General features: G+C 53.8%; 1 protein-coding gene across 1 annotated transcript in view; it reads left to right on the top strand.

The window, feature by feature from the left end:
• The window catches only part of LCMT2 (leucine carboxyl methyltransferase 2), a 91,028-nt gene that overhangs the window by 41,016 nt on the left and 32,900 nt on the right, over positions 1 to 17,112 (top strand). Inside the window, exons 9-10 of the mRNA XM_034759204.1 lie at positions 5,906 to 6,163; positions 6,361 to 6,591. Coding sequence (XP_034615095.1) covers positions 5,906 to 6,163; positions 6,361 to 6,591 — 489 coding nt within the window. The remainder of the gene's footprint in view (positions 1 to 5,905; positions 6,164 to 6,360; positions 6,592 to 17,112) is intronic.

Raw genomic sequence — 17,112 nt, 5'->3', positions numbered from 1 at the left:
GGATCCCTTTCCATCCCACATGTGCCTGGGGGGGAAACAGGAGGTAACGAGAGGAGTGTCCCTATGGCAAAGAGTACCACTGTGGCAGACCCTGGACCTGAACTCATGCTGGGCAGGTGACCCTAGGGCCTAACAATTACAATTCCCCAAATCCCACAAAATAACAGTTACCAATAGTAGGCAGATCAAAAACAAAAAGGGACCAGGCCACCAGGTTAGGCCGGCCCTGTGAGAGTAAACACAACCAACGCTTAGAGTTTTCACGGGGAGTGCGCTGCGACTGTCTAAAGAGACCACAGGGCATTCCCAGCAGATCTTATTGTCTTTTAAATAACAGTTTAAGTCCCAGGTCGTCGCTGGTAGTCCTTTTCCGTAGGCTGGACGGTCCACCGTTCAGGAGCGGGCACTGCCTTCAGACAGGAGTGATGAATCCAGTTCTTGTGTCCCTCGACCTTTGCTGCTGTGTGGGAGACCAGCAGGACGGTGTGGGGTCCTTTCCACTTCTCTTGGAGAGGCTAGTCCTTCCAGGTCCGAATGAGAACAGAATTGCCTGGCTGCAAGGAGTGGACAGGGGCATCCAGCGGGAGAGGCTGCAAATCTCTGGTATACCTGTGGAGAGAACAAAGAACAGCAGACAGAGAGCACATGTACTGAGATAAAAAGCCACACCCCATTTCCCACTCCCCTGCCAGAACCGGTGTACCATTCATAGGCCATGCCCTTCCAAACATAATCTCGAAGGGACTGAGCCCTACCCTGCCCTTGGAGAGAGCATGAATGCGAAGTAACACAAGGGGCAAAGCATCAGGCCACCCAAGAGAGGCCTCCTGACAGACCTTTGAGAGGTGCCGCTTAAGTGTCTGATTTGTGTGTTCCACTACTCCACTGGCCTGCGGTCGCCATGGAGTGTGGAGCTTCCAGGGGATTTGCAGAGCACTTGATATCTTTTGAACAATTTGAGATGCGAAGTGTGTTCCGTTGTCAGATTCCATCCACTGGGGGAGGCCGAAGTGAGGAATGATTTCCTTGACAAACTTCAGAGCCACCGTTTTGGCAGTGTTGTTATGGCATGGGAAGGCTTCAGGCCATCCGCTGAATCGATCCACCAAGACGAAAAGGTATTTGAATCCTTGGGTCCGGGGGAACTCAGTAAAGTCTATTTGCCAAACCAGGCCTGGGCCTGGGGTAGGTTCCAGAGTGGCTAATGGCACTGACACTCCTGGTCGAGGGTTTTTCTTTTGGCAGACTAGACATTCAGCCTGCACCTGGGAGGCCAGGGGTCTAAGTCCAGAAGTTAGAAAATTTTTACTCATAAGCTGGGTAAGAGCCTCCCTGCCAGCGTATAATTCTTTGTTTCTTCACCAGGGTCAGTTCTTAATGTCTTTTGTAGTCAGGAATTCCTGGACTTTGTGGTTTCAATGAAGCAAGTGTTCCTTTTTCTCTTTTCCTGAAACAGTGTGGTTCAGCATCATACAGGGGAGAGGTTACTAGCACATCACCCTGTCTTTAAATAGGCTTATCAGTTGGAGAGTCCTTCCGAGGTGGAGGGGTCTTTTTACAGTGAGAAGCCTGGGTCCAGGTGGGCAGTCCTTGGTACTTCACAGCGGTGTTGGTGGTTAACAGGACTTGGAAAGGGCCTTTCCAATGCGGAGCCAAAGCAGTTTTTCGTTGATGGACTTTACGTAGACTCAGTCTCCTTGTTTCAATGAATGGCAGGGCTGCTAGGGTCTTTGGTTAGCACTTCTTTTATCTGTGAGAAAAGAAACCTAACACATTTCATTAATGCCTGGCAGATCTCATAGTTGCTTGGGCACATTTAGGCCCCCCTTTTCTTTGTTGTCAGCCAAGTCTTAGCTGTGAACAATGCCCTTTTAAATCCCTGGGCCAACACTGTCCAGCAAAGCTGCTTCTTAACCCTCTTTTTGTCCTCCCACTGGCTCCACTCTGGGGCTTGCATGGCTGAGGGCTCAATTGCAAGGGTCATTATCCAGGCATTCTCTGGGGGTAAGGTGAGGGTTATTTCATCTTGGGTGAAATGCAGGGTGGCTCCTAAGCGACAAAGCAGATCCCGTCCTAATAGTGGCGTTGGATAATCGGGGAGGTAAACCATTTTGTGAGACAGAGTTCTGTTTCCCAAAGCACATTCCGCTGGGGCATACACTGGGCACTTGGTTCCTTTCCCTGTGGCACCCACCACAGTGAGGGACTCTTCCACAGGCAGCTGCAGGGGTTGGTTTACGGCGGTTTGTGCAGCTCCAGAGTCTATTAAAAAGTTTATGTCCAAGTCTCCCACCCTCATGTTTACTCGGGGTTCCAGGGGCAGGATAGTCCGTCTCCCCTGACACCCCTATTCTTGATCCTCTGCTGCCATCATAGGGGTACCTTCCCTTTCGGGGCACTCATTTTTTCAATGTTCCTCCTTCCGGCATATGGCACACTGGTTGCGACCCAGACACCTTTCCTGTGAGCCAGGGCGCCCACGCCCACGTCCTCTCATTCCCCGGCCCCTTCCACCTTCCTGGAATTTTCCCTTGCCACCGGCCTGTGCTGCTGCGACCATCATTTTCACTTGCCTCTTTTCCTTTTCTTTAGACACAACCTGATTATGCTCCACCTCAGACAGCAGGGTCTGCATAAGGACATTACAATCATCCCAGACAGACTTACAGCTAGCCAGGCACCCTTCAAAGACTGAGATAAATTTGCTTGGGTTCGTAGAGAATTCCCCTGCCTGGGCCTTAAAGGCTGCTAGGTCCACCGGGTTAAAAGGCACATGGGTGTAAACCTGCATAGTAGTGGCCTGATTCGTATCTGAGCCATGTCTGGACACCACGGTCTCAGTGATCAACGGATAAAATTCCACCGAGGGGGCAATCTCTGGGACCTGAGACACCTTGTCTTTATATGTTGGGGGTGTGATAGCCGAAAGGGACACCGGACCTGCCATTACAGCTGTGAGGGGGTGGGGGGGTTCTGGGGACTAACAGTAGCTAACACCGAACCTGTCGGAGTCAAATTACACTTTTGCAAAATATCTAACCTATCTCTTAGCAACATAAACAACTGTACATACATATGTTCATTCCATTTACCCGTTTGCTGACAAAACAGAAGTAATTGAAGGATTGTATTATAATTAAATGATCCTTCCGGTGGCCACCTTTCCTGGTCCTCTAGCTGATATTGAGGCCAGTCTACTGTACAGAATCTTTTCAGTTTACTTTTAGTTATTGGATTTGTGCCAAACACTTTCCAATTCACCAGAATGCATTCCAAGGGTGTACACCTTGCCCTGCCTGCAGTACTCTGTCCCTGCCCCGTAGGGAGACACTGGGCGTCCCCAGGTCATGACAGATAAAGTCCCTACTGGACTGTTCCTACCTTATCCAAGGGTCCGGGTCTGCACCGTCGCCCTATCCACAGGACCGGTTCCCCACCGTCGTCCGCAGCTGCTTCTCCACTACTCGAGCGCGTTGTACCGTTGTGCCCTCCGAGGTCGACCAAACCATGTCTCCGCCGAGGCCCCCGGTAAAGTCACCGGTGCACGCTGGGCGTCGAACGTCGCCGCAATCTGTTGACCTCCGAGAGGGGTCCGGGCAAGGCTAAATTTCAGCCTCGAGCCCCATGTTGGGTGCCAAGACTGTTGCCAGCACAGAGTGCCCGAGGCAAAGCAACAGCAGGGTTTGTTGCCTGGTGTGCTTCGCGCCAATAAACACACCAGGGGGAGAAGCAAACAAAGTTTATTTGGGATCCCAAAGCGGTGCTAGGAGACAGGCACGTCTCAGATCAAGCACACTAACAGGAACAGTTTTTCTTCTTTTATACATTTTGCAGTTAAGCCTCACCCCCCCCTTTCCCCTCTAGCCCTCCCTTTCTCCCCCCCCCTTCCTCCCTCTAACCCTCCCGTCCCTGGTAATAGTTACTAAGCAAATAACGATTACATTTAAGCAGTTAAGTCATTCTTGGCAGCTATAAGCCTAGCTTGTTAGGAACTTCTTTAAACCGTTATCTTGTCCTTTTTCCCTTCAGCCAGAAACATGCAGGCCTCATTATTACCGCTTGAGCAGGAGGTTGCACACAGATAACTGGTTGCTTACATATTCCAATTGCACCTGGCTTTTGAGGTTGATTAGAGTTTAAACGTGGAAGGATAGAGTTTGGTTCACTTAGGCCTAGTGCAGGAAGGCTTCATTGACACTTAGTGGCCTTCCACCCTCCCGAGTTACCTAGGGTGAGGCCTAGTGACGTCAACATCAACATTGAATTTCATCTGCCACTCTCTTGCCCAGTCACTCAGTTTTGTGAGATCCTTTTGTAACGCTTCAGTCTGCTTTGAACTTAACTATCCTGAGTAATTTTGTTTTGTCTGCAAAATGTTTGTATCCTCTACAAAGGACAAAGTACCCCACATTCCAGTTCCCGTGAGGTGGCGTTAGGGAGTGGGGCTCAGAACACCAGAACCTGGCTCTCATGAGGGTGGGCATAGAGGGCAGTCAGATCCTCCTGGATTGGCAGGATCCCCCCAGATATCTCAGATCATGGCATGCACACACACAGGGGCAGGCCTCAGTCACCCCCAGGTAGCAGGAACCCTCAGATCTCAGCTAATGGCAAGGGATAGGGAGAGGGGCACATATTCCCTGATCTTCTCTGACTGCCTCCCCCCCACACACACACACTGTTGGGGCACCTCCTTTTGGCTGCCGCTGGGGATTAGCGGCTCTTAGGTCAGATGCCCTCCTCACACTGCATCCCCCCTCGCTTTCCAGGACTCTTCAGGCTCCCTCTTCATGGTTTAGGTGTCCAGCCAGGTCGCTCATAGTCTTCCTGCTCTATAGATCCCACTGGATCAGCTGTCCGCATGCTGTCTCAGACAGTCTTCTGATCCAATGGCAGGTCCTTTGCCTTTTCCCAGTGGCTGGGAGGGGAACCTGGGCCCACCCATTACTCTGACTTCCAGCCCAGGGAGCTTGTGTCCAATAACTATAATCTGTTGGTTCCCTGACCCTGTTATTTCCTTGGACTCCTTCCTACTTCCCTTCTCTATTTTCCCCCTGCCCCGCAGTTTATCAGCCCAAACTTCCCCTCTTTGACTTCTTGCCAGACTCTGTAGCCCCAAACAAATCCCCCTTTTGCCAGGGAGTGACTGCAAGCTTTTTCCCCTGCAGCTCCTTTCTTGTCTCTGTTTCATCCCTTTATACAGGCCCAACTTGCTCCTTCCCAGCTGAATTTCATCATCTATTAGTTTTTAATTGATCCCTGGCTCCAGGTGCAGCATATAAGGTTAATTGACCTAATTTAACCTGCTTTGCCTATGATGGGGTGTCCTCCCGACACATACAGTATGGCATTGAACTGTGTACAGTTCCCAAACTTTTGCTAATTCATAAATTTAGAGGGCAGAAGGGGGCATTGGATCATCTGATCTGACCTCCTGTATAACACAGGCCAGAAAATTTCAACCAGTTACTCCTGTATCAAGCTCAAAAATCTTTTGTTTGACTAAAGCAACATCCAGAAAGGGACTAATCTGAGTCTGAAGATCACAAGAGATGCAGAATCCACCACCCCTTGGCAGTTTGTTCCGATGGCTGATGACCCTCACCATTAAAAATGTTGTGTCTTATTTCTATTTGAATTTGCCTCATATCAGCTTCCAGTAATTGATTCGTGTTCTGTCTTTCTCTGCCAGAATGAGGAGCCCTTTAGTACCTGCTGTTTTCCCCTCGTGAAGGTACTTACACACTGTAATCAAGCCCACCTCTCATTCTCTTTGATAAGTGAAAGAATTTGAGCTCTCTCACTTTTTTCTGGCTAGAGGGTAATCTCTGTTCTTGTGTGTCATGTCTGGGGCGCTACTGCAAACAAACCCCTATGCCTCAGTCTCATTCTCTTTGGATTGCAGCTTTCTCTGCTGATGACCCTCCTAGAGTTGCTGGTAGCATCTCTGCATCTGTGTGCTCAATAGACTGTGAAATTGCTGGCCTGAGGCGGTATGGCCACCACTCTGTACTTATCAAACCACATGTGATCCTCACTACTGGAGGCTTCGGAGAGCAGGATGGACGACACCACCGCCTAAGAGATTTCCATGTCTTAGTCAGACACGAGGACAACTGGCGTGTTGGAAGCGTGAGAATGGAAAAGTCTGGTAACGCTTGGGGTACGTTCTCCCCTAGGGTGGAGCACACACAGAGATCTCTAATATTAATGGGGTGATCCTGGAGGGGGAGGGGGAGATTCATACTGTACTATCAGTGCTCAGCAGTGAAGGGTGGAGGGGATTGAAGTCTTTGGTCTGGTAACACTCAGTCTTCCTGTAGCGGTACCAATCTGAATCCTGGTGTTCTCTCTCTGCAGGTGGACGGTTGTTCCATACTGTGACGTGTGTTTCTGGGAGCCAGGCCCTGGCAGTGGGAGGGCGAATGTCCCCAACGAATGCAGATTTGGGGATCCTTTGGCTAAGGTTTCCTGAATCCATGACTGCCTCAGATCCAGATTGTGTTGTGGTGGAACTTGTGAGCCCACAGCCTGCTGAGGACCTAGCTTCATCGCGCTGGAGACATACTACAACCGAAGTGATGTGCCAAGGTAAAAGGGCCTAAAAGAGAATTTCCTCAGTCAGTGGGGGAAGAATGCTTAGTTATGACAGGGAGATGGGCTGTACAAGTACCTGAGGATATAGAAATCCCCAGACACAGGGGACAGCCTTGTCCTATTCATAGATTTTGAGGCCAAAAGGAATAATTATGGTAATTTTGTCTGACATGTATAATGCAGGCCATATAATTTCATCTAGTGAATGTCACCAAGATGCAGATTCCTCCATCTCCCAAAATAACTATCAGTTGAACTAGACCATATGTCATAAACATACAGCTAAGGGTAGCATAAAACCTCTCTTTATCCTGTAAAAGGTTAATTCTTCTACTTGTAAAGGGTTAAGAAGCTCAGATAATCTGGGTGGCACATGACCAAAAGGACCAATAAGGGGAGAAGATACTTTCAAATCTGTGTGGGAAGGTTTTGGTCTGTGTCTCTCAGAGCCAGCCAAGAAACCAGGACAGGAAAATTATATCTCCTTAAGCATATCTAAACTAAGCATCTAGTCTGGCAGAAATAGTAATTAATATCAGAAAAGAAATGTGTTGGATTACCTTTTGATTTAGCTTGTGAATTTTCCCTGTGCTAAGAGGAGGTTTATCCCTGTTTTTGTAACTTTACGTTTTTGTCTAGAGGGGAAATCCTCTGTGTTCTTGAGTCTTTTGTTATTCTGTAAAGTACTTACCATCCTAATTTTACAGAGGTGATTCTTTTACCTTTTCTTTAATTAAAATTCTTCTTCTAAGAACCTAATTGTTCTTAAGATCCAAGGATTTGGGTCTGTGTTCACTTGTACCGATTGGTGAGGATATTATTCTCAAGCCTCCCCAGGAAAGGGGGTGTAGAGGCTTGGGGGGATATTTGGGGAAGGTAGGGCTCCAAGTGGCCCTCCCTGAATGTTTGGTTAAATCACTTGGTGGTGGCAGCGATACTAAAGCTAGAAAGGAATTTGTGCTTTGGGGAAGTTTTTAACCTAAGCTGGTAAAAATAAGCTTAGGGGGTCTTTCATGCGGGTCCCCACATCTGTACCCCAGAGTTCAGAGTGGGGAGGGAACCCTGACATGGTGGCAGCACGGTGGGATCATTTTGATCCAAAAGCCCAGTAGGATTTGAAAAGGACAATTTTTTTTTCTTTTGGCTGCTTGAAAGCCAAAAAGGCTTTTGTTTAGCTGAGAACAGCTAGAGATTTTTTCTCTCTCTTTGCCTGGAGGCAGAGGTGTTAGGTTCTTTTAACAAAGGCATTTTTTTTTTAAGCTGTGAGATTTTTTTTCTCTGCCTGAGGGCAGGGTAGTTAACTTCCTGCAAGGGAATTCACAAGCAAGTTTTTTTTTTCTAGCTCAGGTAAGCTAGGCAAGCAGGAGCTAGGATGGCAAAACGCAATGTCCAACAAAAACTAGAATTAGCAAAATTCGAAGCTGAGGAAAGAATAAAAAAACATAATAGACAGATGGTCAGGGAAGAAGCTGCCCACAAGAGAGCTATGGAGGCAAAAAAAGCCAGGGAAGAAACTGCCCACAAGAGAGCTGTGGAGGCAGAGGAACTTGCTCACAAGAGGGCTATGGAGGCCCAGAGGGAGGCCCAGAAGCATAAACTGAAGTTAGAAAGGGCAAGGGCTAAGCAGAATATGCCGGACAACCCTAGCAATCCTTCTCCAGGTACCGCTTTCCATTCCAGAAAGTTCCCCGCCTAGAAGGGAGGTGATGATACAGAGTGCAAAATCTGTAAGGCTTTCAGACCCAGGACTAAAAAAGAGCGGGACTTTAGACTCAAGCAGCTCCTCATGGAGGCGGCACTTAGCCCAGATCCTCCCTCGGCGCGCCAAGTTCCGGCACCGAGCGCCTCGGTGCGCAGCGCCCTGGCGGCACCTACCGGTACTACACCACAAGCAGACGCGGATAAGGCCTCACGGCACCGTCCTCCCTCGGCACCGCATCTGCCACAAGCGCCTCAGCGCCATTCCCTGTCTCCGGGACATAAGAGACCCCGCAAGACGCAGGAGGCCGCTGTCCTACAAGCACTGGCTCCCCCAGTACCGGTGGTAGAGCCGTGTCCGCCTCTAGAGCGCCAGAAGACGCAAATATCTTCTACACCATTGACTCTGGCACCGGGGGTAGGGCCGTTGAGTCCGGTGCGGACTGGCTCACCGCCTCGGTCCGTGGTGGAGCCCTGTCTTCCGTCTACTCCGGAGACCTTTGCGACGGCGAAAGACCTCATCGCTCTCACAGAGCCGGCGCTGTCTCAACCCGCGGCACCACCCGCTCTTCGGACCGTGCAATCCAGGGGCAAGCCTGCCCTGGTACGCCCACCGTCTCCGAGCGTGGACTTGCAGCACCGCTCCAGGTCTCGGAGCAGGTCCTGACGCCGCTCGCAGTCCCGGTGCCGACTTTCACCCCGGCATCGGTCGTACTCGTGGCCTAGGCCCTCTTCATGGCACCGGTCGACGTCTCGGCACCGTCAGGACCATCAGTACCGGTCGGCATCTAGACGTAGTTCTCGACACCGGTACGAGCGCCGCTCCAGTTTGAGGGGCCGCTTCCGGTACCACGTCTGCAGGCGGTCGTCTTCATTTCGGTCCAGATCCGGATCTCGGCACCGACATGGCCAGCGGCACCGATCTCGATCACGGTACCGCACACCGGCACCGCACAGGGACCGCTCGCCTACGGACCGGCACCGATTGGCACCGTACTGCACCGAGCCGATGCAGCCGCGTTCGGCACTGCCCTGGCCCTCGAGATCAGCGTCTCGCTCGTCCGACGGGGCTTCACGATCGGCATATCCTCCCCAGGGTCAGGCCGCCGCTGTCTTGGGTCACTGGCAGGAGGGGGCAGAGGACCCCGTGCAGGACCCTATGCATTGGTCTTTCTGGACCCTGTGGGCGTATCACCAGGCGCAAGGGGCTCCACCATTGGCCTCTCGCTCGGCACAATCCGAGCCCAGAGTCCCGGAGGCCACCATTTCCTGTCCTCCCCCAGGTGGCATGGAAGCTCCCGTGCCTACACCACCTCAGGCCCTAGACCCCGGGACAGGAGATCCTCCGCTTCAGGGGCCCTTAGAACCGGAGGACTTCCAGGCGGAGGAGATAGTAGAGGTGCAAGACCTGGTGGTGAGCATCCTGTCCGCTGATGCCCCATCCCGGGTGGCATTACCACTGATTCGTATGATTCAGGCTAATGCCACTACCATATGGCAAACTCCTCCATTCCACCCACTGCCAGAGGGGTTGAGAGAAAGTACTTCGTCCCCTCCAAGAACCATGAATACTTATACACGCACCCTCCACCGTGTTCACTAGTCCTATCCTCGGTGAACGCAAGAGAGCGTCATGGCCAGCAGGCGGCAGCGCCCAAATCGAAGGACGCTAAACGCTTCGATTTGTTCGAGCGTAAGGTGTACTCGGCGGGGGATCTGCAGCTCAGAGCCGCGAACCAGAAGGCGCTCTTGAGCCGCTACAGCTACAACTCATGGAACTCCATGGGTAAATTCAAAGAGTTGGTTCCCCAGGACTCGAGGGAGGAGTTCGGGGCCTTAGTGGTGGAAGGTAAGAAGGTGGCTAGGACCTCCTTACAAGCCTCCCTGGACATAGCGGACTCGGCCGCCAGGACACTAGCATCTGGCATAGCCATGCGACGCGTCTCCTGGCTCCAGGTTTCGGGCTTACCGCCAGAACTGCAGCAGACCCTGCAGGACCTACCGTTCGAGGGCCAAGGGTTATTCTCAGACAAGACAGACTCTCGATTGCAGAGCCTCAAGGATTCGAGAACCATCATGGGCTCCCTGGGGATGTATGTCCCAGGGTCCGAGCGCAGACCCTTTAGGCCCCAGCCGCAAAGGTTCTACCCTCCCCTGCCTCGTCCGAGACAAGACGTTGCCAGAAGGCGGGGACGAGGTGGTAGACTAAGGTCGACCGGCCCTCAATCGGTCAGAACCAGGGCCCGCCTAGGCCACCTTCAGGTCCTAGACAAAACTTTTGAAGGTGCGCTCGAGGACAGCACCCCAGCCACTACCCAGGATCCATCTCCCTCCTTTCGGGATCGCCTCTCCCGTTTCCACCATGCTTGGTCCCTTATAACCTTGGACCGCTGGGTCCTTCGCACTGTGGAGAGGGGATACGCTCTTCAGTTTTCTTCTTTCCCCCCCTCCCACTCCCACTCCCCGTCCCTCTTCAGGGACCCTTCTCACGAGCATCTCCTTACACAGGAGGTTTTTGGGCTCCTCTCTATGGGGTCCATAGAGGAGGTTCCCTCAGAGTTAAGGGGCAGGGGATTTTACTCCCGCTACTTCCTGATCCCCAAAGCAAAAGGGGGTCTACGTCCCATTTTAGACTTACGCGGACTCAACAAATTCATAGTAAAGTTGAAGTTCTTCTTCGAGTGCTTGCTCATATCCATTCCATTAGGTGTGCGCGCGCCGCGTGCACGATCGTCGGAAGATTTTCTACCCTAGCAACACCGGCGGGTCGGCTGTGGAGCCCCCTAGAGTGGCGCCTTCATGGCGCTGAATATATACCCCAGCCGACCCGGCGCCCCCTCAGTTCCTTCTTACCGCCCCTGACGGTCGTTGGAACTGTGGAGCGCGGCATAGCTGTCCTCCACTCTCCCTAGCTTTGTTCTTGTTCATAGTTGTAGTTATAGTTATAGTTATAGTTCTAAAGTTGTAGTTAAATAGTTAGTAGTTTCAAGTTGTTTTAGTTGTTATAATAGTCCAGGGGACTAAGGGGGTCGTCTTCCCCCTTTCTCCCCCGGCCGTGGGCTCGGGCTCATGCCCAAAGCTCCCGGCTTCAAGCAGTGCGCCTCCTGCGCTAAACCTATGCCCACGAGCGACCCGCACGACTCCTGTCTGAAGTGCCTGGGAGAGTCCCATCAAACAGATAAGTGCAAGATCTGTAAGGCCTTCAGACCCAGGACCAAGAAGGAGCGGGACTTTCGGCTCCGGCAACTCTTGATGGAAGCGGCACTTAGTCCAGACGCTCCATCTACAAGTCAGGCCCCGGCACCCAGCGCCTCGGTGCGCAGTGCTCCGGCGGCACCGGCCACGACGACCACGCGAGTGGTGTCGGACAAGCCGCCCCGGCACCGGACCTCGTCGGCACCGCAAGCGCAGCAAGTGCCTCGACGCCGGTCATTATCCCCGGGGCATAAAAAAGCCCATAAGACGGGGACATCCGCGCCGAAGACGCCGGCTCCCCCAGTGCCGGGGGTAGAGCCGCGTCCGCCGGTGGAGCACCGGAAACAGGTGCCTCCAGCACCGTCGACTCCGGCACCGAGGCCGTCGAGTCCGGTGCAGATAGCGTCTCCACCGAGGCCGGCGGTGATACAATGCCTCCCGTCGACTCCAGAGACCTTCACGGCGGCGAGAGACTTAATAGCTCTCACGGAGCCGGCACCGCCTCAACCACCGGCACCGACGGCACCGTTAACTCGCCCGGTCCAGTCGAGAGGGAAACCTGCACTAATCCGCCCTCCATCACAAGGGCTGGAACCTCGGCACCGATCCAGGTCCCGAAGCAGGTCCCCACGCCGCTCGCAGTCCCGGCACCGAATATCGCCTCGGCACCGGTCGTACTCGCGGCCAAGATCTTCTTCGCGACAACGCTCTACGTCTCGGCGCCGCTATGATCGTCGGCACCGATCGACGTCGCGACGTAGTTCTCGGCACCGCTATGGCCGACGCTCGACGTCGAGAGGCCGCTCCCGGCACCGGGCATACTCCAGGTCCTCGTCGAGGTCCAGATCTGACTCCCGGCACCGACGAGGTCATCGGCACCGATCGCGGTCCCGGCACCGTTCGCCGGCACCGCGCAGAGATAGATCATCTCCGGACCGGTACCGTGCGGCACCGCAGCCCACGGGGATCATTTCGTCTCTCTCGGCACCGCCATGGCCGTCAAGATCGGTGTCTCGCTCCTCGGAGGACCTGTCGAGATCGGCATACCCCCCTCAGGGGCAAGCCGAGGAACGGAACTTGGGCCATTGGCAGGAGATGGCAGAGGACCACTCTCATGGACCATCTCACTGGTCGTTTTGGACCCCGTGGGCGTACCACCAGGAGCAAGGGGCTCCAATACCCTCGACCTCTCGCTCGGGTCACTCCGTTAGAAGGGCCCCGGAGTCCACAATCTCTCGGCCTCCGCCAGGGGACATGGAGGCTTCCGTGTCCGTACCGCCTGACGCCCTGGACCCAGGCGCAGGTGACGCTCCGGCCCAGGAACAGGAAGACCAGGACCAGCCCTTGGATCCCGTTCCACCGGAGGCATCTTCCTCTTCTTCGCCGGACGAGGCAGTGGCGGGCACATCGTGCACGGGCCCACCTCCAATAGATCTTCGGGCTCACCAGGATCTTCTGCGCAGGATGGCCCGTAATATGGACCTGCAGGCGGAGGAGGTAGTGGAGGTGCACGACCCGATAGTGAATATCCTCGGAGCGGATGCCCCATCGAGGGTAGCGTTACCCCTGATCCGCACGATACAAAACAATGCGGATACGATATGGCAAACTCCTGCCTCTATCCCACCCACAGCGAGAGGGGTGGAACGGAAATACTTTGTCCCGTCGAAGGACTACGGGTACTTGTATACCCACCCCCAACCGTGTTCACTGGTGGTGGCATCAGTGAACGCACGAGAGCGCCACGGCCAGCAGGCTGCAGCGCCAAAATCAAAAGAGGCCAAACGGCTCGATTTGTTTGGCCGTAAGGTTTATTCAGCCGGAGGGCTGCAACTTAGAGCGGCAAACCAACAGGCACTGCTGAGCCGCTACAATTTTAACTCCTGGAACTCCATGGGGAAGTTTAAGGAGTTGATTCCCCAGGAGTCCGGGGAAGAGTTTGGAGCCATGGTAGAGGAGGGTAAGAAGGTGGCTCGAACCTCCTTGCAGGCCTCCTTGGACATAGCAGACTCGGCTGCGAGGACCATGGCTTCGGGTATCGCTATGCGGAGGATCTCCTGGCTTCAAGTTTCAGGTTTGCCTCCGGAGCTGCAGCAAACCCTACAAGATTTGCCCTTTGAGGGACATGGTTTGTTCTCAGACAAGACGGACTCTCGCCTGCAGAGCCTCAAGGACTCGAGAACAATCATGCGCTCCCTGGGGATGCATGTTGTGGGCCCTCAGCGCAGACCATTTAGGCCGCAGCCTCAGCGCTTCTACCCCCCCCCGCCTCGTCAGAGACAAGACTCGGCCCGGAGGCGAGGGCGAGGTGGTAGGAGACGGTGGACTGGCCCTCAACCCGGCCAGAACCAGGGGCCACCTAGACCACCTTCAGGCCCCAGACAAAACTTTTGAAGGTGCGGTCGAGGACGGTGCACCAGTCATCCCCCAGGATTCAGCCCCCTCCTTTCGGGATCGTCTCTCCCACTTCCACCATGCTTGGTCCCTTATAACTTCGGACCGTTGGGTCCTCCGCACGGTGGAAGAGGGATACGCTATCCAGTTTTCTTCTATCCCCCCCTCCCACACCCCCCCCGTCCCTCTTCAGGGACCCTTCTCACGAGCAACTTCTTATACAGGAGGTCTCTACGCTCCTGGCCATGGGGGCCATAGAGGAGGTTCCGATAGAGTTAAAGGGCAGGGGATTTTACTCCCGTTATTTCCTGATCCCCAAGTCCAAAGGAGGTCTACGGCCCATCTTGGACTTGCGCGGACTCAACAAATTCGTAGTAAAGTTGAAGTTCCGCATGGTCTCTTTGGGGGCCATTATCCCTTCCCTCGATCCTGGAGACTGGTTCGCCGCCCTCGACATGAAAGACGCATACTTTCACATCTCAATTTACCCACCTCACAGACGCTTCCTGCGATTCGTGGTAAACACGGTGCACTACCAATTTGCAGTCCTTCCCTTCGGCCTATCCTCGGCCCCAAGAGTGTTCACGAAATGTATGGCTGTCGTGGCAGCGTACCTTCGTCGGCAAGGGATACAGGTGTTCCCGTACCTAGACGACTGGCTGGTGCGCGGTCGCACCAAGGAGCAAGTTCAAGCTCACGTCCACAGAATAGTGCACACATTCAACGAGTTGGGCATCCTACTCAACAAGGACAAATCCACTCTAGAACCTACCCAGAGAATAGAATTCATCGGCGCAGTTCTAGACTCCAGACGTGCACAAGCCATCCTGCCAGACAACCGCTTTGGCACCATCACGAACCTCATTCAAGGGCTCAAGGCCTTCCCAACTACCACGGTGAGGTCGTGCCTTACCCTGCTGGGTCACATGGCTTCCTGCACGCACGTAACCAGGCATGCCAGACTTCGGCTTCGCCCACTTCAAACCTGGGTGTCATCAATATACCGTCCACATCGGGACAGCCTGAACATGGTGGTCACGGTCCCGAACTCGATCCTGGCCTCCCTCACCTGGTGGCTAGATCACAATGTGGTCTGCGAGGGGATGCCATTTCACGCCCCACAACCCTCTCTGCACCTGGTCACAGACGCGTCATCTCTGGGCTGGGGCGCCCATCTCAACGAACACCATACCCAAGGCCTGTGGACTGCATCCCAGTTAGCCCTGCACATCAATGTTCGGGAACTGATGGCGGTGCGCCTGGCGTGCCAGGCATTCCTCAATCTCCTACGTGGCCGCTGTGTGTTAGTTCTCATCGACAACACCACGGCCATGTTTTACATCAACAAGCAAGGAGGAGCACGTTCGTCAATTCTATGCCAAGAGGCCATTCGCCTGTGGGACTTCTGCATCGCCCACTCAATCTATCTCACGGCATCGTTCCTCCCTGGAGTCCAGAACACTCTAGCGGACCGACTCAGCAGGTCCTTCCAGACGCACGAGTGGTCTATCCGTCCGGACATCATACATTCCATCTTCCAGAAGTGGGGGTTTCCCCAGATAGACCTGTTTGCATCTCGAGACAACAGGAAGTGCCACGTGTTCTGCTCCCTACAAGGTCGAGCTCCGGGCTCCCTCTCGGATGCGTTTCTCCTTCCCTGGAAAGACCACCTGTTTTATGCCTTCCCTCCGTTTCCTCTGGTCCACAAGGTACTGCTCAAATTGCGCAGAGACCAGGCACAGGTAATTCTGATCGCTCCAGCGTGGCCGAGACAACATTGGTACACCACACTGTTGGAGCTCTCGGTTCAGACACCGATCCCGCTTCCATTATGTCCGGATCTCATATCTCAGGACCACGGTCGGCTGCGTCACCCCGACCTGCAATCACTCCACCTCACAGCGTGGCTGCTCCATGGTTCACCCAGGCAGAGCAGCAGTGCTCGCACTCTGTCCAACAGATTCTGCTGAGCAGTAGGAAGCCCTCAACACGCACCACGTACCTGGCCAAGTGGAAGCGGTTCTCCTGTTGGTGCGAACAACGAGCCACGTCCCCGTTGCAGGCACCCATTCCTCTCATTTTGGAATATCTCCTCTCCCTAAAACAGCAAGGGTTGGCGATATCTTCAATCAGAGTTCACCTGGCTGCTATATCAGCCTTTCACCCCGGGGAACTCGCGTCCTCGGTATTCTCTAACCCGATGGTCGTTAGATTCCTCAAGGGCTTAGACCGGACGTACCCACAACAGCGTCAGCCCGTCCCGACGTGGGACCTTAATCTGGTCCTCTCCAAACTCACAGGTCCTCCATTCGAACCACTAGCCACCTGTTCACTTTTGTACCTGTCCTGGAAGACAGCCTTCCTCGTAGCCATCACCTCAGCAAGGCGAGTTTCTGAACTCAGGGCACTTACATCCGAGCCCCCTTATACAGTTTTCCATAAGGATAAAGTGCAGCTTCGTCCACATCCTGCCTTTCTCCCTAAGGTGGTTTCTCCATTTCATATCAACCAGGACATATTTCTCCCGGTCTTTTATCCCAAACCACATGCCACTCGCCAGGATCAACGTTTGCATTCCCTGGACGTAAGAAGGGCCCTGGCCTTCTATATTGACCGCACGAAGCACTTTAGAAAGACGACGCAACTCTTCGTTGCAGTGGCCGACCGAATGAAAGGCTCACCGGTCTCCTCACAACGCCTATCCTCCTGGATTACGTCTTGCATCCGGACTTGCTATGACCTGGCAGGTGTCTCAGCACCGCACCTCACCGCTCACTCCACGAGGGCCCAAGCCTCCTCGACTGCTTTCCTGGCACATGTTCCGATACAGGACATTTGTAGAGCGGCGGTTTGGTCATCAGTCCACACGTTTACAGCTCACTATGCACTAGTGCAGCAGTCCAGGGACGATGCTGCCTTCGGATCAGCGGTTTTGCACACAGCAATGTCTCACTCCGACCCCACCACCTAAGTTGGGCTTGGGAGTCACCTAATGGAATGGATATGAGCAAGCACTCGAAGAAGAAAAGACGGTTACTCACCGTTGTAACTGTTGTTCTTCGAGATGTGTTGCTCATATCCATTCCAAACCCGCCCCCCGTCCCCACTGTCGGAGTAGCCGGCAAGAAGGAACTGAGGGGGCGCCGGGTCGGCTGGGGTATATATTCAGCGCCATGAAGGCGCCACTCTAGGGGGCTCCACAGCCGACCCGCCGGTGTTGCTAGGGTA

The sequence above is a fragment of the Trachemys scripta genome, chromosome 1 (assembly GCF_013100865.1).
Source record: "Trachemys scripta elegans isolate TJP31775 chromosome 1, CAS_Tse_1.0, whole genome shotgun sequence".
Classification (NCBI taxonomy): domain Eukaryota; kingdom Metazoa; phylum Chordata; order Testudines; family Emydidae; genus Trachemys; species Trachemys scripta.
Note: the sequence above shows the minus strand (reverse complement) of the source record. Positions and strands in the feature narration are given on the sequence as shown.